We start from the raw sequence: 26,292 nt of genomic DNA, 5'->3' as shown, positions 1-26,292 counted from the left end.
ACTACCACCACCTGAACCTGGCCACCACCACCTGAACCTTGCCACCACTACCACCACCTGAACCTGGCCACCACCACCTGAACCTGGCCTTCACCACCACCACCTGAACCTGGCCTTCACCACCACCACCACAACCACCACCACCTGAACCTGGCCACCACTACCACCACCTGAACCTGGCCACCACCACCACCACCTTGTAGGTGGAGCGTGGGGCAGCAGGAAGATGACGTCATGGAAAGGTATCTACCTTTTAACCTAAAGTAGATATGTAAGACAGTATCTGCGACGCGTGGTGGTCCCACGCTAGAACCATCGCCTGACCAGACCAGGCTGGTCTCTGGCGCCCCAGACCAACCCCAGAACTACAGGCCAGGATGGGCCCCCCTGTGGCGGGGGAGTGCTGGCGCTACCCCGCCCGTGCGGGAAACAGCGAAGGACGTTTTGATAAGAGAAGAAATCGTCTGGCATTTTGCTCATCTTTTTTGGCATTTTGTTCATCTTCACACACAGACGCACAAACACATACGAATACACTTACACACACACATATATACCTCCATATGCACATGTTTAGATGCATGATTGATGGAAATAGGAAGCCACGTATACATATGCATATCCATATGTACACAGAAGTAGAACCTGTGTACACACACACACACACACACACACACACACACACACACACACACACACAGTGAGAGCACGTTAGCAAGGCACCAGAACAAAGGAAGGATTGACATGAGTTACGGGAGCGGGTTTAAAACCCGCTCCCGGGATGGGCGCTTTGGGGTCGGGCACTGCCGGCGGTTGTCCCAATCTTCTCTCCTCTAGTTAAACTGCCTCGTGATGGGATTGGCCAATCATAGGAAAGGTAAGGAGGGCCCGATGTCGAGTTTATGCTCGGGTTTTATCGGTTTGCCGTGGTTTATGTGGCCTTCTCCCAGGGGGAAAGTATGGAGTGAGGTGGTATATTCACACCGTTCCTGGGAGGATGATGATAATGGTTCGTTCCGTCGTCTCACAGAGGTTCGTTCCGTCGTCTCACATATATTTTTTTTTTTGCCTGGGCTGTGTGTGTGTGTGTGGGGGGGGGGGGGGGGGGGTAAATGTGCGAGCAAGTGCTTGTGTGGAAATCGACAGCCACCGGCACACACACGGGGCCACACGACCAACCACGACCACACCACACAGTTACCACACCATCATACAACCACACCACCACATCACGCCACACCACATGACCGCGTCATCACACCACGCCACACAACTACACCACCACATCACGCCACACCACATAACCGCACCACCACACCACCCTGCCACACCACACAGCCGCACCATCACACCACACCACACAGCCACACCTTATTACCACACCTCAGAGCATCACACTGGGGAAGTACAAGACCACACCTCACCACCGCTACACCATCAGCATACCACACCACACTACACCTCACCACCGCTACACCATCAGCATACCACACCACACTACACCTCACCACCGCTACACCATCAGCATACCACACCACACTACACCTCACCACCGCTACACCATCAGCATACCACACCACACTACACCACACCACCGCTACACCATCAGCATACCACACCACAGTACACCTCACCACCGCTACACCATCAGCATACCACACCACACTACACCTCACCACCGCTACACCATCAGCATACCACACCACACTACACCACACCACCGCTACACCATCAGCATACCACACCACAGTACACCTCACCACCGCTACACCATCAGCATACCACACCACACTACACCTCACCACCGCTACACCATCAGCATACAACACCACATTACACCTCACCACCGCTACACCATCAGCATACCACACCACAGCAGCATAATCTAACCAAACCAGGGCGCCATAACACCACAGCATATCACACCACCGCAGCATAACACCACAGCAGTATAACACCACAGCATATCACACCACATCACAGCAGGGCAGCATAACAGCACGGCAGCATAACACCACAGCAGGGCAGCATAACACGCCACCACTAGCCATCCTCAGAGCAGTGATAAAACAAGAGACTTGTCTCGTCCATCTCCATAAATTTTAATTTCTAGAGCCTCCATCCCGGCCCCCGGCAGGCTCCTTCTACCTGCCTCCCTCCCTGGTGGCTACCTGCCCTCCTCACTCCCTCCCTCCCTCCCTCCCTTTCTTCCTGGTGGGTACTTTACTTCCTGACTCCCTCCCTCCCTCCCTCCCTGATGGCTACCTTCTCTCCTAACTCCCTACCTCCCTCTTTCCCTGGTGGCTACCTTCCCTCTAACTCTCTCCCTCCCTCTTCTTGGTGGCTACCTTCCCTCCTAACTCCCTCCCTTCCTCCCTGGTGGGTACCTTCCCTCCTGACTCCCTTCTTCCCTCCCTTCCTGGTGGATACCTTCTCTCCTCACTCCCTCCCTCCCTGGTGGGTACCTTCCCTCATCACTCCCTTCCTCCCTGGTGGAGAACTCCCCTCCCTGTCTTTCTTTCCCTTCTTCTCTGCTCCTGGCACCCCCATCTTGCAATCTCTCTCTCTCTCTCTCTCTCTCTCTCTCTCTCTCTCTCTCTCTCTCTCTCTCTCTCTCTCTCTCTCTCTCTCCCCTCCCCTCCCCTCCCTCCCGCCATACCTGGTCCTACATCTCACACATTTTACTCTAGAAAACACCGAGACAAACAAATTCTTTCTCCCAGAAACCGCAAGAGAAGTATTTTTTCTTGGAGGGACGGTCTGTTCTGGACCGTTCCTGGAGGGACGGTCTGTTCTGGACCGTTCCTGGAGGGACGGTCTGTTCAGGACCGTTCCTGGTGGCCCGGTCTGTTCTGGACCGTTCCTGGAGGGACGGTCTGTTCTGGACCGTTCCTGGTGGCCCGGTCTGTTCTGGACCGTTCCTGGAGGGACGGTCTGTTCTGGACAGCGGTATGCTGCTTCCCACCCGTACACCCACCACCACCACAACCTTCTGACCATCGCCAACCTCACCCCTGAACCCCCATAAAACCCCCTGAACCCCATAAAACCCCTTCTCAGTGTCCCCACCCCTACTCATTCTCCCACCCACGAAACTTCTTCCCACAGGAGCCCAGCCATGGTCAACCCCACCATTCAACCCACAAACCCATCAGAGCCCCCCCCCCTAAACCCACCCTTACCCTCCTCCCACTCCCCACTTGACAACCCTACCCCAGTCTGCCCACTGTCAGTGGGGCCTCCACCCACCAGCGTATATGTGTGTGTGGGGGAGAAGAGAGGATTTCCCACGGGGCACCACAGGGCTGTACTCTGGCACCCTTTATTTTCCTGTTCCATACAACTGTTCGCACCAGCTCCTGCTGGAGACTGGCCTCACCCTCAGATGACATGGGAGGTCTGTGGCTCTGCACTCATGCCCCTCCCCACTCGGGTCAGTACACAGGTCAACACACCCTATCTCGTTTGTCTTTTGTTTCTTCACAAACTCTCTTTAGATTTCCCGATTTCCCGTGATATTTCACCATTGGTCGTACTCACTTCACTGATGCCTCCTCCCGTTGATTACAACGGGTTTTTGACCTCTTCCAAACAGGTGGGAAGTGGGAATGTACGTGTATGGTACTAGTCTATGAGCCTGACATGATGACCTGTATTGATTCCTCGTATCTTGACTCCTCCCCGTATCTTGTCCACCATATTTAGTATCATGAACACAAACTGGAAATAACTTAACCAATCATTCATTCCCCCCCCCCCCCCCCGACGGTCGATCTATGCTTAGGTATTCTAATCTTCTTTCATGGAATTCGAATATATTTGGATATGACCTGCTCTTCCGTATATTCGAGGGAATATCCACCTCGCCCCAACAGTGGTCGTACAGCGTGTGTGCTACACTTGATCACGTGCACCACATACCGTCCCCCCCTCCTGTGTTACAACCCGGTGCTCTTAAGGTCACCAGGTTGTGATGGAAGGGGAGGTGGGGGGGTTTTGGTTGTCGACTTTTAGATCTGCGCTGAGAGTGCGGGCTCTCTCTCTCTCTCTCTCTCTCTCTCTCTCTCTCTCTCTCTCTCTCTCTCTCTCTCTCTCTCTCTCTCTCTCTCTCGTCTCTGTCAAGCTCTTCCTCCTCCCACCCCCCTCCCTCCCTCCCTCTCCAGCCACAACCTTCACACAGCCACTCACAACAAGCACCTCTCTCACACCCACCCACCCACACACCCACCCACCCTCACTTCCTTCCTCCATCTCATCCGGCCTCCAGCTCCCCCTCCCCCTCCCCCCCTTAATGGCGACCTCGGGGCTTAATCGTGGGGATCTTGGGCAATTCCAGTCGTGGTTACTGCCTCAAAAATGGCTCATAATCCGGCCGCATTAAATGGAATATTGATCCCTGCTGAAATAACCGGTAATGTTGTTCTTTTCCGCTCCTCGATTGGAGGGAAGGGGGGGGGGGTGTTTGTGTGTGGGTGGGTGGGTGTGTGTGTCGTACACCCCCCCCCCCCCCACCCACCCCGGATCAGATCCGTCACGCTCGATGTAAACAAAGCCTGGAGATCGTGGACCAAGGGGGAGGGGAAGGTCTGGGAAAGGGGGAATGCGGTGGGTGGGGGAGGGGGAGGAGGGGGGGAACTGGTCTGGAACACTGGGCCTTTGTTGACAGACTGTTTGCCTGGGCGGGGCGAGGTGGGGGGGGGAAATAAAGAAAATATCTTTGTAAATACTGTGTGGAGAAAGAAAAAAAAAGAGAGGGAGAGAGAGGCGGTGGGTGGGTCTCTTTGGAGAGAGAGAGAGAGAGAGAGAGAGAGAGAGAGAGAGAGAGAGAGAGAGAGAGAGAGAGAGGAGGAGGTGTGGGTATTGGAGGGTCAGGGCTGTGTAGAGCGGCCACAGATTTAATATAGGTGTCTTGAGGGATGACAAGTAGCCCGTCGCCCCTCCCTGTGTGGGAGGACCTAACGGGGAAGCACTGCCCCATTTTGGTCATGCTTCTCCTCCCTCACTCCCTCCTCCTCCTCCTCCTCCTTCTCCTCCTCCTCCTCATCCTCCTCCGCCTCCTCCTCCTCCTCACTTCCTTCCTTGAGCATGAAGTTTGTAATTTGATATGTATGGTGTTTACGTGTGTGTGTGTGTGTGTGTGTGTGTGTGTGTGTGTGTGTGTGTGTGTGTGTGGGAATGGTTGTGTTTCAGAGGGTGTATAGGAATGGTAGTATGGCCTTGTGGGCGTGTGACCTGTAAAGTGTGGCATGTGACCTGTAAAGTGTGGCGTGTGACCTGTAGAGTGTGGCGTGTGACCTGTAAAGTGTGGCGTGTGACCTGTAAAGTGTGGCATGTGACCTGTAGAGTGTGTGTGGGGGAGGTAGTGTGGGTGGGGGGGGGGGGAGCCGGAGTGTTGACCGGCCCTTCGAGTGCTAACGTGCGAACGACTTAACGAACATCAGACGGTTGTCAGAGGCGGGTGATGATGGAGTGGTCCGCCAGGGTTGCAGAACAAGCCCGGCACCCTGATGGAGGAGAGGGAGGGAAGGAGGAATACAAGAAGAGGGAGGGACAGTGAGGGAGGGAAGGAGGAATACGTAAAGAGGGAGGGGCAGTGAGAGAGAGAGAGAGAGAGAGAGAGAGAGAGAGAGAGAGAGAGAGAGAGAGAGAGAGGCACGGCGAGGGCAGTACAAAGAGGGCAGTACAGGGAGGGAGGGAGGGACAAAGAGGAGGGAGTGGGATGGAGGGAACTGTAAATAGCCGTGTTACCATGGTGACCAAGGGACGCCGCGCCTCCACACTGTTGACAAACGCAGGTGTTCACACCTTCCCTCCCCCTCCTCCTCCCCCTCCCATCTCTCCCCCTCCCCTCTCTCTCCCTCCTGTTCCCCCTTCGCTCCCAACACACTCCACCGGCTGGCATTATCCTCTACCCTCCTCCCCCCCAACCCCCACGTCCCTCTCCTCCTCCTCACCTCCTCCTCCTCCTCCTCCCCTCCTCACTTCCTCCTCCTCCTCCTCCTCCTCCTCCTCTCCCTCTAATCCATCATCTGGAACTCCCATTTTCCCTCCTCGTTCAACTCCCCGATTCCCAGCGTTCATTACTCTTCTCTCTCTCTCTCTCTCTCTCTCTCTCTCTCTCTCTCTCTCTCTCTCTCTCTCTCTCTCGACGGCAGTTAGTTATGCTGGAAACATGTCCGGTGTGATAAGTCTTTACCAAGATTCTAGTCATAAAATCTGGAAAACAGAAAAAACAAGAACAAAATTGATGCTTTGAATTAGAAACTAAAATCTGGAAGAAAAAAAATCGATGCTTTGAATTAGAAGCCCATTAGGATCCTTCCAAAAATGCAGATAGGAATTTTGAGATGATCTTTCCAAGAACCCGTGGAGAAACTCCTGGAAGGACGTCTGGAAAAAAATTACACCTGGAAGAGACTGGAAGAACTCCCAGAACCTCCTCTGGAAGAGCCAACCGAAGAACCTCTGGAAGAACCCTTGGGAAAGCAAAGCCCTGGAAGAACTTCTGGACTGGAATGAACCCTGGATGAACCTCTGGAAAAAAGAGAGAAAACGGCTGGATGATTTCACGAAGAAAACCCTGACAGAAACGCTGGAAAAAAAAAGAAGAAAAAAAAACTGGAAGAACTCCTGGAAGAACACCTGGAGCGCCCTCAGGTCAAATCTCTGGAAGTACCTCTGGAAGGGCTACATATCATGCCTTGGGAAACGGAAAAGTCCAGGGTTATATGATTTGGTGAACTTACTGCAGCCAGGCAGCTGATGTCAGAGAGAGAGAGAGAGAGGCAGGGAGGGAGAGAAAGAGAGCGAGGCTGGATTGATAGTGACAAAGAACCAGATGTCTCAGTACGGACGTCACGCTACAACCGCCTCTTGTTATCCAGGCTATGATTGTGTTCCCATGACGACCAACGGCCGAGGGACGCTGGCTGGGGAGTGTGGACCGGGGGCGATTAGCTGGGGAGGAGGGGGGATGGGGAGAAAGTGGCTTGGTGGTAGGATGGGGAGGTGAGGACGGAGAGAGAGAGAGAGAGAGAGGAGGGTGTTGTTGAATACTGGAAGGAATCGAGGTGATCCAGGAGAACCGCTGGGAGAAACTCTGGAAACAGCCACTGGAAAAGATAACTGAAGTAAATGCTGCCCAGAAAACCCCCTCTCCCTTCGGCATATTTTTTTCCAGTGGGTGTTCATGAGTTGTTGTTTTTTTTCCAGTGGTTCTCCTCCTCCATCACCCACGATCATCCTCGATTCCTTCCAGTATTCAACACCCCATTCCCAGCCCTTCCCCATCCCTACCGCCGCGCCGCCTCCCCTCCCCATCTTAACCACTCTCTCGATCAAAACTCCTCCCCCCCCCATCTATTTCCCCCTCCCCGGCTAATCGCCCCGTGCCACTCCTCAGCCAACGTCGACCGGTGGTCGTCATGGGAACACAATCATAACCCGGAATTAGCTGTAGCTGTAGCCAGGTGACTGACTGGGGTGCACGAACGAGGAGGAGGAGGAGGGGAGCTTGTTAGGGGAAGGGGATGCAGGTATGGGGAGAGATGGGAGTTGGGGACTAGCAGTAGATAGGGAGAGATGGAAGGCAGGAATGGAGAGAGAGATGGGATTCGGGGAAATAGCGATATATGGGGAGGCAGGAATGGGAAGGAAGAAATGGTTCTCCAAGCAGGTAAACAGCTGGTCTGGCCGTGGCGTAACGCACTGGACCGAGGCCTGCTGTGGACGGAGGAGCCTTGCTCCCCAGGACGTACAGCAAGTATAATGCAGACAGATAGATGGATAGATAAATTGATTGATAGATAGAGTGAGAGATATGTAGAAGCCTAGCTGAACAGACGTTGGAACAGTAAGGTGGATTGCATTTCGGGAAGAGGGAGAGAGAGAGAGAGAGAGAGAGAGAGAGAGAGAGAGAGAGAGAGAGAGAGAGTTTAAGACTTGACCATCCCTCATACTAATGAAAGCCGTGTTCAGGATGAATTGGCTCTTGTCTTAAAGATATATACATTCCAAAAGGAATTAGTCTGGCGGCACTTATGATTCCAGGGAGCTAGTCTGTACAGACGTGTGACACAGGTAAGGCAATCGAATCCCATGTTTTATGATAAATACGATCTCGTCTTGTATCTGTGTTACGTGGAGGCTGCTGCTGGCTTGGCTTTGAGGTGCTGGGGGCTCATAGAACCCGGCTCGGAAGTGTGTGTGTGGCGTGGCTTGAATGCGTGGTGCTCTCCACCATGCGAGGATAGAAGGATACTCTTGTGTGGGTTGTTCGTCTTCTACTCCGTCGAGAAATCCTGCAGGATGTCCCCCCCCCCCCCGACTTATGCTCCATTGGGACGCCCAGGATACGCTACGTGTCCTTGGGATGTTTTGGGGGACGACTCGAAGCGCCTACCCTGGGGAAGGTCGTCCGTCTTGTTCCTCTCCTGACGTGGCTGCAGAAGGTGATGGATCAGGCTGGTGGAGGCCGCCCCTGGGGGAGCCGCCGAGTGACGGGGCACAGTGGGTCCGTCGGGTACGGTGCGGGAGGGGGAAGCTAAGTGCCTGCTGGAGCCATCAGCGAAGATGTGGTTCTTGATGTGCTGTGGCTCATGGATAGCCAACCTGGCTCTCGTAGTGTCTGGATGCTGTCTTGGGAGGTGGAGCACGTAGGACCTGCACGTAGGACCTGTCTGATGTAGGACCTGTCAGATGTAGGACCTGCACGTAGGACCTGTCTGATGAAGGACCTGTCAGATGTAGGACCTGCACGTAGGACCTGTCTGATGTAGGACCTGTCGGGTGTAGGACCTGTCTGCTGCAGGACCTGTCTGATGTAGGACCTGTCTGCTGCAGGATCTGTCTGCTGCAGGATCTGTCTGCTGCAGGACCTGTATGGTCTTGGGGTTGTGTGGGCTGTGATTCCCGCCTCTCCCGACGGGGGCCAGGTTCGGGAATTAGGTTCTCGGGTATTTTCCACACGACTGTCGCCCCCTATACCTCCTCTCCTCCTCCTCTTCGTTCTAGGGAGTTGAGTCTGAGGAACATTTGTCACTCCCAAGTCCTCCATTCACTCAGGAGCCCAGGTCCACCGGCTGAACTTACGATGGGACTCCTGTGGTGCCTGCGTGTCCCCCTTGTGTGGGTTCCAGAAGCAGCGGCCCATGCTGGACAGAGCTAGATCCTACGAGAGCAGGAGGAGGAAGGGAGGCTTGGGTCTCCTGCATCCTCGGGATGACTGGAGACCAAGGCGTTGGCTCTTGTCGCTCTGTCATCTCGTGGATGCGCTGAAACGGTCCGTCGTTGCTAGGACTCCGGGAAGGGGAATCCATCGCTCTCTCTCTCTCTCTCTCTCTCTCTCTCTCTCTCTCTCTCTCTCTCTCTCTCTCTCTCTCTCTCTCTCTCTCTCGTGGTGAGGGACGACCCTTTGCTGACTCGTGTGACGCCGCGACTTTCACTCGGACGTCGCCTATCCATACCCGATCACCTGCGAAGTCGAGAGCCACGTTCACCGAAGTAGCCCCAGATGTAGAGTCCAGATCTTCTCATAGACGTGTCGACATCCCTCGTCTCTCAGATCCTCCCTCTTCCTCTGGCGATGCCGTCCACACACAACGGCAGGAGAGAGAGAGGAGGAGGAGACTCCCATTGCTTCCATCACAGACAGAAGCAGGAGAAACAGCAGAGGGGACCAGTCTAGACCCCTGTGTGACGCCGATGCGAAAAAGGCTGACTACAGAAATGGCACCGACCTCACAGATGACCAGCACACCACCATCAGCCAGTACGTGGTATGCTCCCTCGATCATCTGTGGTGAGTTACTGTTTTCTCCAGTATCTCTTGTCCTTGAAGGCTCCTCCAGTGCCTATGGTCTGTGGAGGCTCCTCCAGTGCCTATGGTCTGTGGAGGTTCCTCCAATGCCTATGGTCTGTGGAGGTTCCTCCAGTGCCTCTGGTCTGTGGAGGTTCCTCCAGTGCCTATGGTCTGTGGAGGTTCCTCCAGTGCCTATGGTCCGTGGAGGCTCCTCCAGGGCCTATGGTCTGTGGAGGCTCCTCCAGTGCCTATGGTCTGTGGAGGCTCCTCCAGGGCCTATGGTCTGTGGAGGTTCCTCCAGTGCCTATGGTCTGTGGAGGTTCCTCCAGTGCCTATGGTCTGTGGAGGCTCCTCCACTGCCTATGGTCTGTGGAGGCTCCTCCACTGCCTATGGTCTGTGGAGGCTCCTCCAGTGCCTATGGTCTGTGGAGGTTCCTCCAGTGCCTATGGTACGATAACCAGACAACGGCTGGAAGTTCTACCCACTGGAAGAGAGCAGTGGATGAGGAGGAGGTAAGGTTGAGTGTGCCACTGACAGTGTAGTCAAACAGGGATTCTGGCCTCCCCCTCGACAACAGTACTCGAGTCCCACTTCAGTTCTTTCCAATCTACTTGAACCCTTTGGTGCTCGTACGGGGGGGAGCTCGTCGAAGCTTAGTCTTCCTCGAGGGCGAGATGGAGTTTTATGTCTGCCTAACATTGTGAGCGAGATATCTGGCTTATATGATTTACTGTGAATGTACAGGTGGAGGGGAGGGAGGAGAGGGATGTTACGTGGGGACGTCTGTTGGGGAAGGTTCATGTGGGGATGTGTGTTGGGGAGGGTTCGTGTGGGGAGAGTTTATGTTGGGGTACGTGTGGTAGGGAGATTGTGGGATTTAATCAGTGGGATACGAGGTCTGTATGTGTGTTTGGTTGGATGGGGAAGAAAGGTGTTTGGGGGACGAGGACGTGTGGACGACTGTGATAACCAAACCCCAGATCATTACCGTGGTTGTGGCTCTGGTCTGCAGACCGTCATGACTGGGTGGGTCTTAGGATCGCGTCGGAACCCACACAGCGCACGGGAGCAGCTCCACCACCACCACCACGACGGAGGTAATACTACGTCAAGACGGTCGACGTCCGCTTGCGACTCTTGGTCGACACCGTCATGACAGTTTTATAGATCCGTTGTTTCCTCAATCCAGGTCATGTGGTGGCGCCGGGCCATCTGAACTGTTCTGACCAGCCTGGGGTCGACTCTCACACGTCAATCCCATCATCCCTCGACACGATCTGGTCGTGTTGCAATCCTCTGTATGCTTAACCACCCCGACTCAAAGTAGGTCATGCTCTCTTCATCAGACCCTCTGGACTGCTTCACACATTGGCCTTCTGTTTTTGTTTTTTTTAAGTTTCGTGTGACGCTGAGGTTGGATCTCTCGTAAGGGGGGGAAAACAGGACCTTACAGTTTCCCTTTGTGTATATTCCTGGAATTCCATTAACTTGCCAGATCTCTTACCGTGTGATTACGTCTCTATGGAGATCTTTCATCGACTGGTACATTTCTCCTCGTATGTGTGCTGAACAGCGGAGAACAGGAGAGGTGGAAGAGCACTTCTCCCTTTGACATCCATGTTCCAACAGTAAACAGACCCGGATTTCTCCCTGTGCTTTACGCTGTACATTGACCACTGTCATATGTGTCATACCACGCATGTGTCATGTCGCAACTTGTGACCGTGTCACGTACGTGTCATGTCATGTTATTCCCTCCCAGTATCTTTACCCAGTTTGCATGAGGTAGTTTGTCATATCACATTTTTATGCGTAAGAATGTGATGACATTTTTACGCATTCCCAAGCATACGTGAGGTTTGATGACACGTGACAAGCGTAACACATCAGATGTGTCTCAGTATTGGACTTCAGCGTTGTGAAAGCAACTGTGTCAATAGATCAAGTGATTACCATGTTTAGTCTCTCCTATGTTTACATCCACAACATCCCGTCTACCATGCCACATCCACAACATCCAGTCCCCCCCAACCTTCCTCATTTTCTCTGGCCGTCTCCATCCTCAGCTCCCCCCCCCCCTCCCCCCCTTTGGTCGTCAACATACAAGGTATATAACCCGTAGCTAAGGTTTGTCGTCCAATCCGACCAACTGTCCCGCCTCACGTTGTGGTAATGTTCACACTGAACTTGGCGTCTGTGTCTCATGTCGGGCGGCGGGCGACGTGTGCGCTTGTCTGCTGTAAGGAAACTCGCTGCTCTGTGGCTGCTGTGTTCACGTCTGTGACTGACTCCTGTGTTGTGGTGTGTGGGTCCTGTGTTAAAGTGGTCTGTGGCTCCTGTGTTAAAGAGGTCTGTGGCTCCTGTGTTAAGAGGTCTGTGGCTCCTGTGTTGAAGTGTGTGGGTCCTGTGTTAAAGTCTGTGGCTCCTGTGTTGAGGTCTGTGGCTGCTGTGTTGAGGTCTGTGGCTCCTGTGTTAAGATCTGTGTAGCTCCTGTGTTAAGATCTGTGGTTCCTTTGTTAAGAGGTCTATGGCTTCTGTGACGAGGATCCATTTTATCACCTGGTGCCAGTTACCGTCTCCTGCTGTGACCTGGGGTGACCTGTGTACTGAGGGTGCAGGTCATACGGTCACCAGGTCGTGAGGGAAGGTACGCCAGTGTCCCTGGCGACTTGGGAGAGACCTGTCAGGTCCCGTAACCTCCTCATATCATGCTCTTGACGGCGTCTTAATGTCCCCCACCTGTCACTCTCAGGTCGTGGCACACCCCAGCCAGGGGAGAGCTCCAGTGGCTACTGGGGAGAATGACACTGGTCTCCCCACCTGCTTCGCTTGGGAGAAGGCACCCGGTGGCTACTGGGGAGAAAGACCTTCCTCCCTCTCTCTCCTTCCCCCAACCACCTGCTTCGCCCCACACTCCGGCCAGGTACGTCACGCAATCGACTCCTTGAGAGAAAGACTTTAATCTCCCCACTTTGCCTCCCCCACGTCCCTGCCCCACCCAAGGACAGGTACCAGTGTTTACCTGTGTGGGAGAGAGAGAGAGAGAGAGAGAGAGAGAGAGAGAGAGAGAGAGAGAGAGAGAGAGAGAGAGAGAGAGAACACACTCCCCACCTATGAAACCAGAGGCCGCCTAAGTTTCCTCCTTCCCGTGAACTGGATACCGAAAAACAGAATAGAAAAAAAAAAGACAGAGTGGTAAACTTGTGTACCGGGACCCACCTCAGGTGTGAGCAAGAACGGAAGTTTATTCGTGACGGAAGTTGTGTCTTCCTGAAGTTTACGTCTTCGCCGGTGAGCTGCATCGTAAGGCCCTTCACCGCCAGCGTCAGAAGCCGTCCAGCAGCGATGGTAATGAGTTACTCATCCACCCAGCTGGCTGACGGAAGCCATCATGACCACCACTGTAAGTTCGTTTACTCATCCATACACAACTCCCCCCCCCCCCGACCCATCTTCACAGTGGTCATCCACTGACCTGACTGACCCCTCCCCCCTCCTCCTCCTCCCCTCACAGAGGTCATCATCCCGTAACCTCACCCTCCCAGGGGGAGTGGGTCTTCGCGTGGCCTGATCCCCCCCTCACAGTGGTCATCCCCTGACGTGACCTCCTCTTCCCCCTCCCCTCCCCTCTCACAGTGGTCAGTCATCATACGAAGTTCGCTCCGTCTCTTGCCAGCGCCACGGGAACTCCTGCTGGAGGAGGCGGGGAAGGAAGGAAGGAAGGAAGGGAACTACGCAGTGTCGTCCCAGCTCATGTGCAAAGGAGGCGAGACGTTGAATGACTGGGAGGGGGGGATCGCCGGGGGAGTGAGGGAGGCGCTGTGAGAGCTTTGTAGAGAGAGAGGGAGAGGGAGGGAGGAAAGGAAGGAAGGGAGAGTTATGAAGAGTTTAGCAAGTTAGGGGGGGTGTGAGATGCGAGAGTTCTGGCTAAGTCTTGTATAGACACCGCCGCCACGCTGCCCGGGATTCGAACCCTGGCGGGCCCCGCGCGTGATGCGTAATCATTGACGGTAAACACGATACAAAGGACACTATCTATCCATCTATCTATCAGTCTATATTGGCATACAAATATCAGTTTATACGCAAAGTCATCATATCTATCTTCGTCATCTATCTTCCCATTTCTGTGTGAAGTAAACGTCACGACTTTATTACCCAACGGCTTTGAAAACAGATAAGGTGCAAAATTCAACGTCATTTTTATCCAGTATTCCAAGAGGGTGATCCAGTATGTCTGCCTCCACCACACTATCTTCCAGGATTCCAGGAGAGAGGTCCAATATGTCTGCGTCCACCACACTATCTTCTAGTCTTCCAGGAGTGTGGCTCAATATGTCTTAGTCCACCACACTATCTTCCAGGGTTCCAGGAGTGTGACCCAATATGTCTGCGTTCACCACACTGTCTTCCAGGATTCCAGGAGAGTGGCTCAATATGTCTGCGTCCACCACACTATCTCCCAGGGTTCCAGGAGAGTGGTCCAATATGTCTTAGTCCACCACACTATATTCCAGGGTTCCAGGAGAGTGACCCAATATGTCTAAGTCAACCGCACTATCTTCCAAACCTGCATGAGATTGTCCCAATATGTCTACGTCGACCACACTATCTTCCAGTCTTCCAGAAGGATGCTACGATAGGTCTCTGTCCACCACGTCGTCATAGCCATGAAGGTTGACCAACTGGAACTTGACCAACACAACGTATGGAAAACTGGAACACGTTGCCCTTGACCAAGATGTCACCCAGGTCTTCCATTTTATCATAACACCTTCAGATAAACTCGAGAGAATTCGATCGTGTGTTTTGACCTTTAAAGAACGACCTCACGTCCCCTTGAGCACGACGGCACGACTTTCCAGTACGAGGGTACGACCTTCTGGTGTAGCGGCTTTCTTGCCCTGTGGTCTGTCCCTGAGGAGTCAGGGACACGACCGGTCATCCTTGGGTCGTACTGTCGTGCTCGAGGGTCGTACCGTCGTGCTCGAGGGTCGTACCGTCGTGCTCAAGGGTCGTGCCGTCGTGCTCGAGGGTCGTGCCGTCGTGCTCAAGGGTCGTGCCGTCGAGCTCGAGGGTCGTACCGTCGAAGTCCAGGGGTTGAAGACTCCGGATATTCCAGCAGCAGCAGCATCTGCTCCAGCCTTGGGGGAGGAGATGAGCGGACATTCCATGCATGTCTCTCTTCATGTCAGGAGTCATAAAAAACAAGACAGATTTTCCAGAAAAAAAAAGAAATTGAAAAAAAAAGTGGGGAAATTTAAGAACTTTTATTCGAGCATTTTTGCTGACGAAAGATGTAGCAACAAGACGTTTGAGTCTTTAGGCTCCTCTTCCAGGATTTCCCCTCACTGCACTGGAATATTCCTGGAACCATAAGTGTCTCACACCTTTCCTTTGGCTTCCTTTTTGGGAGAGGGATGATGTCTTGAGCGCCCCAGCCAGCCAGCTACTCATCCCTTCTCAGTTTACCGACAGGTGGCAAACTTCTGCTGACGATGTTTCTCATGGCGACCGTTCCAGCCGGAGGAGGAAGTTACTGGCCAACTTGGCTGGCTACCGGACTGGTGGCAGTACTAGTGACCTGGGTGGTATGCCAGGTGTTGCGATTGGGGTGACCTGAGTGGCCCAATGGTCGTGACTTGGAAGACCAGGTGGTGTAGTGGAGGGACCTACCTTGTCTTGGTGACCTGCGTATCCACATGGGGGTGACCTGGGAGACCAGGTGGTGTAGTGGGGGACCTACCTTGTCCTGGTGACCTGCGTATCCACATGGTGGTGACCTGGGAGACCAGGTGGTGTAGTGGGGGACCTACCTTGTCCTGGTGACCTGCGTATCCACATGGGGGTGACCTGGCAGGCCAGGTAGCATATCTCTCCGTACATAAACCTGTTTGTGTTCATGTGATTATAAGATAACCATGACAGAATTGTGAACTTATGATAACAGGGACAATGATGTGGACTTAAAGATAACGTCGACAGTGTTGTAGGTTCGAGATAACCACTGTCTTTCGCACGTATAACGAGATAACAACAAACCTTAGGGATCTGTTTATCTTAAGATCACCTCTGCTTAAGATAATAGGACGCCATAAGCTGTTATCTTGAATAGTGAAGGAGATGGATGGATGGGAGGGGGGATGTCGGCTTATCTTTGCCTTGAGAGAGAGAGAGAGAGAGGGACATGGGGGTCAGGCCAGGACTTTCCTCTAGATACACAGGGACGTGGGGGTTGCCATAGACAAAGAGAGGGACGTGGGATTGCCATAGACAGAAGGACATGGGGGCGTCATCGACAAAGAGGGACGTGGGATTGCCATAGACAGAGAGGGACACGGGATTGCCATAGACAAAGAGAGGGACACGGGATTGCCATAGACAAAGAGAGAACATGGGATTGCCATAGACAAAGAGAGGGACACGGGATTGCCATAGACAAAGAGAGAACATGGGATTGCCATAGGCAAAGAGAGGGACGTGGGATTGCCATAGACAAAGAGAGGGACGTGGGATTGCCATAGACAAAGGGAGGGACGTGGGATTGGCCAAAAAAATTCTACTGAATGCAGTTGTGCTGCGGGCGTACCTTGGAGACTGTGGGCGGGGTGAGGTACTTCTCGGGAGGGGGCGGTACAGGGGGCGGGGGCGGGGCGGGGCAGAGTCTCATCAGTGATGGGAAGCCATTGCTGGGTGGCGCCGAACTGCTGCTGGGGTAGAGAGCGAAGGTACAGTGAATACATGACCTGCCACACCCATGAATGGGCCACTGGACCAGAGTACCGTAGTGTACCCTGGGCCACTGGACCAGAGTACCGTAGTGTACCTGGGCCACTGGACCAGAGTACCGTAGTGTACCTGGGCCACTGGACCAGAGTACCGTAGTGTACCCTGGGCCACTGGACCAGAGTACCGTAGTGTACCTGGGCCACTGGACCAGAGTACCGTAGTGTACCTGGGCCACTGGACCAGAGTACCGTAGTGTACCTGGGCCACTGGACCAGAGTACCGTAGTGTACCTGGGCCACTGGACCAGAGTACCGTAGTGTACCTGGGCCACTGGACCAGAGTACCGTAGTGTACCTGGAGAACAGAGGGGTACATGATGACGAACTTGGGTAAACCAGACAACAGTAAACCAGTGTAAGTCTTCAGTACTTGTGTTGTGTATGGCGAGAGTGTAAGTACCATGTCAAGATGGGCGTGTGGCGCGGGGAGAAGACTCACCTGAATGGCGTGGAGGTGGAGGAGTGCGGCGTGGTGGCGTGGGAGAAGGGCGTGGGCGGGGCGCTGATGGGGGTGGTGGTGAAGGGCGTGCTGGCGTTGGTGTTGAAGGGCGGGGGAGGCGTGGAGAGGATGGGGACAGCGTACTCCCCGCCCAGGATGCCCCCGCTGCCCGGCGTGCTGCCGGCGTGGGCGGGCGTGGCCGCGCCCTCCTTGCTGTAGTCGCTGAGATGTCGTCCGATGGTGGCCACGCTGTACTGGGAGGCGCTGAAGAGGGGCGTCTTGTAAGGCTCGTGGTAGAGGGAGCCCTCCTCGTCCGGCACGGCCACGGGGCCGTACATGGCCGCCCCGGCCCCGGAGTATGCCCCGCCGCCGGCCCCGGCCCCGAGCCTGAGGGACTTGAGGTCCAGGGCCACGCTGGCCGACTCCGACAGGCTGCTCTTGAGGACGGGCGACGACTTCTTCTTCCTCAGCCTCCTGACGTAGGCCAGGAGCCCGCCCCCCACCAGGAGGAACACGCCCACCACCAGCCCGATCACCACGCCCATGTAGGCGCGCGTGTGCGCCTGCACGGCCGACACGGACGACACGTCGCGGGGGGGGTCGTCGCGCTGGCGGCCGGCCGTGTGCTCGGCCGGGGTCGACGCCTCGCCGTCGGCCCAGTCGGTCAGGTTGCAGACGCACGGCTCTGTGTACGCCAAGGGGGGGGGGGGGGGGTTAGTGGGCGTACACACACACACACACACACACACACACACACACACACACACACACACACACACACACACACACACACACACGCACACTTGGACATCTTCGGTCAATATTGCCGACACTCTCCCAAGATGAGGAGATACCAGGGACCTGGGATCGACCTGGGCTTGACCTGGTCTCCTGGGACCTGGTCTGGTCTGGTCTGCTGGGGCCTGGTCGTCGGTGCCTTCTCTCCCAGGGGGTCCCAGCATCACCCTGACCCCTCCCATCATCACCCTGACCCCTCCCATCATCACCCTGACCCCTCCCATCACCACCCTGACCCCCTTCCCATCATCCACCCTGACCCCCCTCCCATCATCCACCCTGACCCCTCCCATCATCCCCCTGACCCCTCCCATCATCCACCCTGACCCCTTCCATCATCCACCCTGACCTCCTCCCATCATCACCCTGACCCCTCCCATCATCACCCTGACCCCTCCCATCACCACCCTGACCCCCTTCCCATCATCCACCCTGACCCCCCTCCCATCATCCACCCTGACCCCTCCCATCATCCCCCTGACCCCTCCCATCATCCACCCTGACCCCTTCCATCATCCACCCTGACCTCCTCCCATCATCACCCTGACCCCTCCCATCATCACCCTGACCCCTCCCATCATCCACCCTGACCTCCTCCCATCATCCACCCTGACCCCTCCCATCATCCACCCTGACCCCTCCCATCATCACCCTGACCTCCTCCCATCATCCACCCTGACCTCCTCCCATCATCACCCTGACCCCTCCCATCATCACCCTGACCCCTCCCATCATCCACCCTGACCCCTCCCATCATCACCCTGACCTCCTCCCATCATCCACCTTGACCTCCTCCCATCATCACCCTGACCCCTCCCATCATCACCCTGACCCCTCCCATCATCACCCTGACCCCTCCCATCATCCACCCTGACCTCCTCCCATCATCCACCCTGACCTCCTCCCATCATCACCCTGACCCCTCCCATCATCACCCTGACCCCTCCCATCATCCACCCTGACCCCTCCCATCATCACCCTGACCTCCTCCCATCATCCACCTTGACCTCCTCCCATCATCACCCTGACCCCTCCCATCATCACCCTGACCCCTCCCATCATCACCCTGACCCCTCCCATCATCCACCCTGACCTCCTCCCATCATCCACCCTGACCCCTCCCATCATCCACCCTGACCCCTCCCATCATCACCCTGACCCCTCCCATCATCCACCCTGACCCCTCCCATCATCACCCTGACCTCCTCCCATCATCCACCTTGACCTCCTCCCATCATCACCCTGACCCCTCCCATCATCACCCTGACCCCTCCCATCATCACCCTGACCCCTCCCATCATCCACCCTGACCTCCTCCCATCATCCACCCTGACCCCTCCCATCATCCACCCTGACCCCTCCCATCATCACCCTGACCCCTCCCATCATCCACCCTGACCTCCTCCCATCATCCACCCTGACCCCCTCCCATCATCCACCCTGACCCCTCCCATCATCCACCCTGACCTCCTCCCATCATCACCCTGACCCCTCCCATCATCACCCTGACCCCTCCCATCATCCACCCTGACCTCCTCCCATCATCCACCCTGACCCCTCCCATCATCCACCCTGACCCCTCCCATCATCACCATCACCCCACCCATCATCCACCCTGACCTCCTCCCATCATCCACCCTGACCCCTCCCATCATCCACCCTGACCCCTCCCATCATCCACCCTGACCTCCTCCCATCATCCACCCTGACCCCTCCCATCATCCACCCTGACCCCTCCCATCATCCACCCTGACCTCCTCCCATCATCACCCTGACCCCTCCCATCATCCACCCTGACCTCCTCCCATCATCCACCCTGACCCCTCCCATCATCACCTGACCCCTCCCATCATCCACCCTGACCTCCTCCCATCATCACCCTGACCCCTCCCATCATCCACCCTGACCCCTCCCATCATCACCCTGACCTCCTCCCATCATCCACCCTGACCCCTCCATCATCCACCCTGACCCCTCCCATCATCCACCCTGACCCCTCCCATCATCACCCTGACCCTCCCATCATCCACCCTGACCTCCTCCCATCATCCACCCTGACCCCTCCCATCATCCACCCTGACCCCTCCCATCATCCACCCTGACCCCTCCCATCATCCACCCTGACCCCTCCCATCATCACCCTGACCTCCCCCCATCATCACCTGACCTCCTCCCATCATCCACCCTGACCCCTCCCATCATCACCCTGACCCTCCCATCATCACCCTGACCCCTCCCATCATCCACCCTGACCTCCTCCCATCATCCACCCTGACCCCTCCCATCATCCACCCTGACCCCTCCCATCATCACCCTACCCCTCCCATCATCCACCCTGACCTCCTCCCATCATCCACCCTGACCTCCTCCCATCATCACCCTGACCCCTCCCATCATCCACCCTGACCTCCTCCCATCATCACCCTGACCCCTCCCATCATCACCCTGACCCTCATCATCCACCCTGACCTCCTCCCATCATCCACCCTGACCCCTCCCATCATCACCATCACCCCTCCCATCATCCACCCTGACCCCTCCCATCATCCACCCTGACCCCCTCCCATCATCACCATCACCCTCCCATCATCCACTCTGACCCCCTCCCATCATCCACCCTGACCCCCTTCCATCATCCACCCTAACCCCTCCCATCATCCACCCTGACCCCCTCCCATCATCACCATCACCCTCCCATCATCCACTCTGACCCCCTCCCATCATCCACCCTGACCCCCTTCCATCATCCACCCTGTCCCCCCTTCCATCATCCACCCTGACCCCCTCCCATCACCCCCCACCCCCGTCCCCCCCTCCCAGGTACTCACCACTTTCGAAGTAGACCTCGCTAAGGGCCAGCCAGGGCCCGGGGAAGTAGAGTAGGACCTTGAGGACCCGGCCCGTGCGGTGGCGGAGCTTGAGGGTGACGTTCTGGCTGCCGGAGGACGAGGTGGCCGGCCAGCTCGAGGTCGACTTGAGCGGCTTCTCGTGGAAGTTGGCGGCGTCCTCGCCGAAGTAGACCTTCGCCTGGGTGGGCAGCTGTGTGGCGGGGAGGGGCAAGCGAAGGGGGTCATCTGCTGACTCATAGATAGATTAAATAGATAGATAGATGTATAGTTGGATAGATAGGTCGATAGAGAGATAGATGGGTTGATAGACTGATGGATAGATGGAGTGATTGATAGATGATAGATAGATAGGTTGGTAGGTCGATAGAGAGATAGATGGATTGATAGACTGATGGATAGATAGAGTGATTGATAGATGATAGCCTGATAGATGAATGAATAGATAGATAGACTGATCGGTTGGTAGATAGACTGGTAGATAGGTAGATAGAGAGATAAGAGAGCCACCCTCAAGTAATGAACATCCCACATATCCCTGGAGGGAGGCCGGTGGGGGGGGGGGGAGGGACACGTAAGCATGACCCCCCAACCCACACACACACACACACACACACACACACACACACACACACACACACACACACGTACACATTTCTTAACATAGACGATGCGTGACTGCCACCCACCACCAGACATTTGAATAGAACCGTACAACATACGGGACCGGAACCAGATGAGAGCCTCACTCCCACAGGGGATCCGTCATCCCACGGACACCTTGTGCCACCGGCTCACCCTCGCGGGGGGGCGGGGTTAACCCTGCCGTCCAATATCTTGGCTACTTAACTGGGGGAAGATGGGACTATGGTCACACACATGTGGATGATGTGTTTGTATGTACCTCTCGGAGATAACGGTGGGGCGAGGTACCTCACGAGGAAGGGGGGGGAAATGGGTCGTATTTTACACCCCCACTCCACTCCACCCACATCTCCCAATTACCCCCTCCAAACGCCTTCAGGTGCCTCCTTCTTTACCCCTCCACCCTCCCTCCACCCTCCCCTCCCCAGAGAGATTGACTTAATACCACCTACATCCCTAGAGAAGATGCGACCCCTCCCCCCCTCACACACACACACACACACACACACACACACACACACACACTCCCCCTTACCCCCACACATCCACTCTATTCTCCCCGCCCCCCGCCCCCTCGCCCTCCACCCAAAAGAAAATAATCGCCCAGCTCATTCCATGAAACACATCTCATTTTCTCTGGGGGGGAACCCCCCCCCCCCCTCCGTCATTTCTCATATGGATCTTCCTGTCTTCCTCAAGATAAAAAACTCCTCCCCATCTCCCCAAAGAGAGACCCAACCTCCTAATCCCCAGCCCCCCCCCCCCTCCCCACTCCAATAGAAGCATCATTCTCCCAGAAGGACCTTTCTCTCTCTCTCTCTCTCTCTCTCTCTCTCTCTCTCTCTCTCTCTCTCTCTCTCTCTCTCTCCTCCCCCATCTCCCCAGGGGGAGGGAGGGAGGGGGGGGGACCAGCAGCAGCAACAAGCCTACCCCCTCCCCCACCCCACAAGCGTCTGGGGGGCGAGTGACGTGGTGAATGGGGGCGGGGGGGCGAGGGGGGGGGAATGCGGGAGATGTATTGTTGATGACCCCCCCCTCTCCCAGCGGACTCCCCCCTTCCCCTCTCCCCCCCCCCGGGGGAGAATTGAGAGAGAGAGAGAGAGAGAGAGAGAGAGAGAGAGAGAGAGAGAGAGAGAGAGAGAGAGAGTGTGTTAGAAGTCATGGGAGTACATACACCACCAAACCTCCTTACCAGTACCAAATAACAACCAATAGAAACCTTTGAAATAGAGATCCGGTGTGTGTGTGTGTGTGTGTGTGTGTGTGTGTGTGTGTGTGGGAGGGGTTCGGTGGGGGAGGGTAGTCAATAATGGGTGGGGTAATGAGATGGAGGGAGATAACAAGCAGTGTAATGGCAATTAGGTAGTTAAGGCCGTGACCCCGCCCATCCTGCAGCCCAGACCACGCCCATCTCACATTTCCCTCCCTTATCTCCAATTTCCTCTCAAAGGCTAATGGAAGGGAGGGGAGAAGAGAGAGAGAGAGAGAGAGAGAGAGAGAGAGAGAGAGAGAGAGAGAGAGAGAGTTACAGTGTAAGGTGACTTTATATATATATATATATTAGGTAGTCCAGGGATCTTGTGTATCACATATAGTATACGACTGCCATATACTACGTATGATATCGTCAAACTGAAGGTCGCACACACACACACACACACTGTGGCATATTCCAGTGTTTGCTGTACATACATCAGCTGGACTGCCTTGTTCGTTGGCTTAATTACCTTCTAATCACTTCCAAGATAAGCTTGTGGGCCGGCCACTCACTGGACCACTGTGGGCCACATACTGGACCTTGTGGACCACTCACTAGACAGTTAACCCCTGGGCCACTCAGTGCGCTTTAAGCCTATACCTGGGCCGCTCAGTAAGCATCTTACAAATTAACACATGGGCCACTCAGAGGGTTTACACAGGTTAACGCCAGTCAGTAGGCATTATACACATACATTGACCAGACGACTGCCGCGTCCAGGACTCGAACCCAAGTGGGCCTGCACGTGATTCATGGTCAACGAGGCCAACCACTCACTACACATGCATAGAAAACGGGATGGGGGGGGGGAGTCTCTGTGGTTCCTCTAAACTATTAGACTTCTGTCACATTTACGGCCTTGATATTCGCATCCTTCGAACAGGGCCTTCGCTGTAAATTTCGGGGAGGCTGATGTACGATTTGCGTTGAATCTAAATACAAACACAGCGAATGCAAATTATACCCGAAACTTTTCGCGGACAGTGAACTAATGTGCGTTGCACAAGGGTTGTGGGGGAATGGGGGGGGGGGGGGGGTCGGTCCCTCCTCTTATATTGTAGGTAAATTATTACGGTACAGACCAATATGTAAATTAGCCTTAAGGAGTTAGTTTTGCTCCAGTTTTCCCTCCGGCCTAGAACCGAGGGAGAGGGAGGGGATTTCATATGTAAATTTCCCTGTACCTGTGTGTGGCGGGGAAGAATGGACAGGCTCAGCCGGCGGACCCCCCAAAAAAAAAGCTTAAAATAGAATTTCTTTTCTCGTATTTCCCGTCCAGAAGGGAAAATGAAACTCCCCATCGGGGAAACGTCTCCTTTCCCGGCGTCGTTCGTCACTTCGAGGAAAGACTGGCGTAGAAATAGAACGTAGAAGATGACGTAGGAAAGAAAAATAGAAAATGGTAGTGGTACCTTTTTCTCCCTACACTGCTTAGGGAACCCTGTGACGTCACGCGTGTAAACAAAAGATCAGCCAAGTTTGCTTCCCTGTGAACCAAGAGATGAGAGTTATCATTGGTTATGTGATCACGCCCAGAAGGAGTGGACGTTATCTTACAGCTCATCTTTAATGGCCGGAGTGTCAGTTGTTGTGATTAACAAGTTATTAACTAATTAAACAGAGGAGATGAAGGGGGTGAACTTCCGACCTGCTCATGATAGAGAGAGTTGTCTGGTGTAACGGGGTCCTGAGGGCTTTGTGACGGGGTCCTAGGGGCTTTGTGACGGGGTCCTGGGGGCTTTGTGACGGGGTTCTGGGGGCTTTGTGACGGGTCTTGGGGCTGCGTGGAGGGATCCCTGGGGTTGTGTGATGGGGTCCTGGGCTGTGTGAAGGGGTCCTGAGACTGTTGTGTGACGGGATCCTAGGGCTGGGGTCCTGGGACTGTTGTGTGACGGGATCCTAGGGCTGGGATCCTGGGACTGTTTTGTGACGGGATCCCAGGGCTGGGGTCCTGGGACTGTTGTGTGACGGGATCCTAGGGCTGGGGTCCTGGGACTGTTGTGTGACGGGGTGGTAGGGCTCATGTGGTGGGGGGACCTGGGGAGTTGTTTAAAGGTGACCTGGGGCTGTGTGACGGGGTCTTAGGGCTTTTGTGTGACTGGATGCTAGACTTATGTAGACAACACCCCCCCTTACCCCCCCCCCCCCCCTGCGTTCCCCTTCTCAAGTACTCACCACGAAGTCGTCCTCAGGGCTGGAGAAGAGGTGCAGGGTCAGGCTGGTGAAGTTCCTCATGGCGTCGAAGGTGAAGGCCAGTTGGAGGGGCTCGCCGCTCAGCTGTTCCGAGGACCACCCGACCCACTCCCATCCTGTCGGGGGAGGAGGAGGAGGAGCAACAACACCGTCAGCAGCTTCGAGAGTGAGACAGAGAAAAAGACACAGAAAATATGTTTGACATAGATGGTGTTCGCTGCGTCAGGAGGGTCATGGCCCCCCAAGGACCGCCATGGAATGGGATGATCTTGTTGTGAACAGGGATGGGTCTTGACGTGTTCCAGGCCAACCCAGATGGTTCCAGACCATCAAGGCCCCGTGTTCCAGGCCAACCCAGACGGTTGCAGACCGTCAAGGCCCCGTGTTCCACACCAACCCAGACGGTTCCAGACCGTCAAGGCCCCGTGTTCCACACCAACCCAGATGGTTCCAAACCGTCAAGGCCCCGTGTTCCAGGCCAACCCAGATGGTTCCAGACCAGCAAGGCCCCGTGTTCCAGGCCAACCCAGATGGCTCCAGACCATCAAGGCCCCGTGTTCCACACCAACCCAGATGGTTCCAGACCGTCAAGGCCCCGTGTTCCACACCAACCCAGATGGTTCCAGACCATCAAGGCCCCGTGTTCCAGGCCAACCCAGACATTTTCAGACTATCCCAAACATTTCTAGGCCATCTTGACCTTAGGTTCCATACCGCTCCAAATATTTCCAGTCCAGGCCATCCTGACTTTGTATTCCAGACCAACCCAGACATCTCCAGACCCTCCGGGTCCCCATCTTCCAGACCAATCTCAAACTTTTTCAGACTATCCTGACCCTGTGTTCCAGACTATCCTGACCTTATATTCCAGAGCATCCCATACATTTCCAGACCATCCTGGCCCCTGTATTCCAGCACCAGGAATGGAGGCAGTAACACATCCTCCTTAGGGGGCCCGACCTGCCCTCATATCTCAGCCAGAGGGGAACTGGTATAATAACTCATTCCCCTTTATGAACCTCTCTTGATCAGGCTGCCATACGTCATAGTGAGGGGAAAAGCACATTAAAAAGGGAGAGAGAGAGAGAGAGAGAGAGAGAGAGAGAGAGAGAGAGAGAGAGAGAGAGAGAGAGAGAGAGAGAACACTTCCCCTTCACACTTCTCCGAGCGTTGTGATGAGGCAGCTTTAAATGTTACCATAATGAATCACTTCATTATTGTGCGTGACACTGGGTTAAATACTGGCTCCTGCAGGTGGAGGCGGTGGTGGGTGGCTGCGGACGCTGTGGTAGGTGGGTGGCTGGGGGCACGTGGTAGGTGGGGACGCTGTGGTAGATGGGTGGCTGGGGGCTCTGTGGTAGGTGGGGAACGCTGTGGTATGTGGATAGCTGGGGGCACTGTGGTAGGTGGGGGACGCTGTGGTAGGTGGGTGGCTGGGGGCACTGTGGTAGGTGGGGACGCTGTGGTAGATGGGTGGCTGGGGGCACTGTGGTAGGTGGGGACGCTGTGGTAGATGGGTGGCTGG

At 55.1% G+C, this 26,292-nt stretch overlaps 1 protein-coding gene across 4 annotated transcripts in view; it reads right to left on the bottom strand.

Moving 5' to 3' along the window:
* LOC139746094 (discoidin domain-containing receptor 2-like) overlaps window positions 1-26,292 on the bottom strand; it is a 190,258-nt gene that overhangs the window by 26,421 nt on the left and 137,545 nt on the right. For 3 of the 4 annotated variants that reach the window (XM_071656933.1, XM_071656932.1, XM_071656931.1), the window contains exons 7-10: window positions 24,750-24,883; window positions 20,654-20,864; window positions 17,028-17,712; window positions 16,390-16,510 (exon numbers count right to left, since the gene is read on the bottom strand). In XM_071656933.1, the coding sequence (XP_071513034.1) occupies window positions 16,390-16,510; window positions 17,028-17,712; window positions 20,654-20,864; window positions 24,750-24,883 (1,151 nt within the window). The remainder of the gene's footprint in view (window positions 1-16,389; window positions 16,511-17,027; window positions 17,713-20,653; window positions 20,865-24,749; window positions 24,884-26,292) is intronic. The other variant, XM_071656934.1, reaches the window with a different exon arrangement.

This window comes from Panulirus ornatus, chromosome 64, assembly GCF_036320965.1.
Source record: "Panulirus ornatus isolate Po-2019 chromosome 64, ASM3632096v1, whole genome shotgun sequence".
In the NCBI taxonomy this organism is placed as follows: domain Eukaryota; kingdom Metazoa; phylum Arthropoda; class Malacostraca; order Decapoda; family Palinuridae; genus Panulirus; species Panulirus ornatus.
This window is presented reverse-complemented; position numbering and strand designations above follow the sequence as displayed.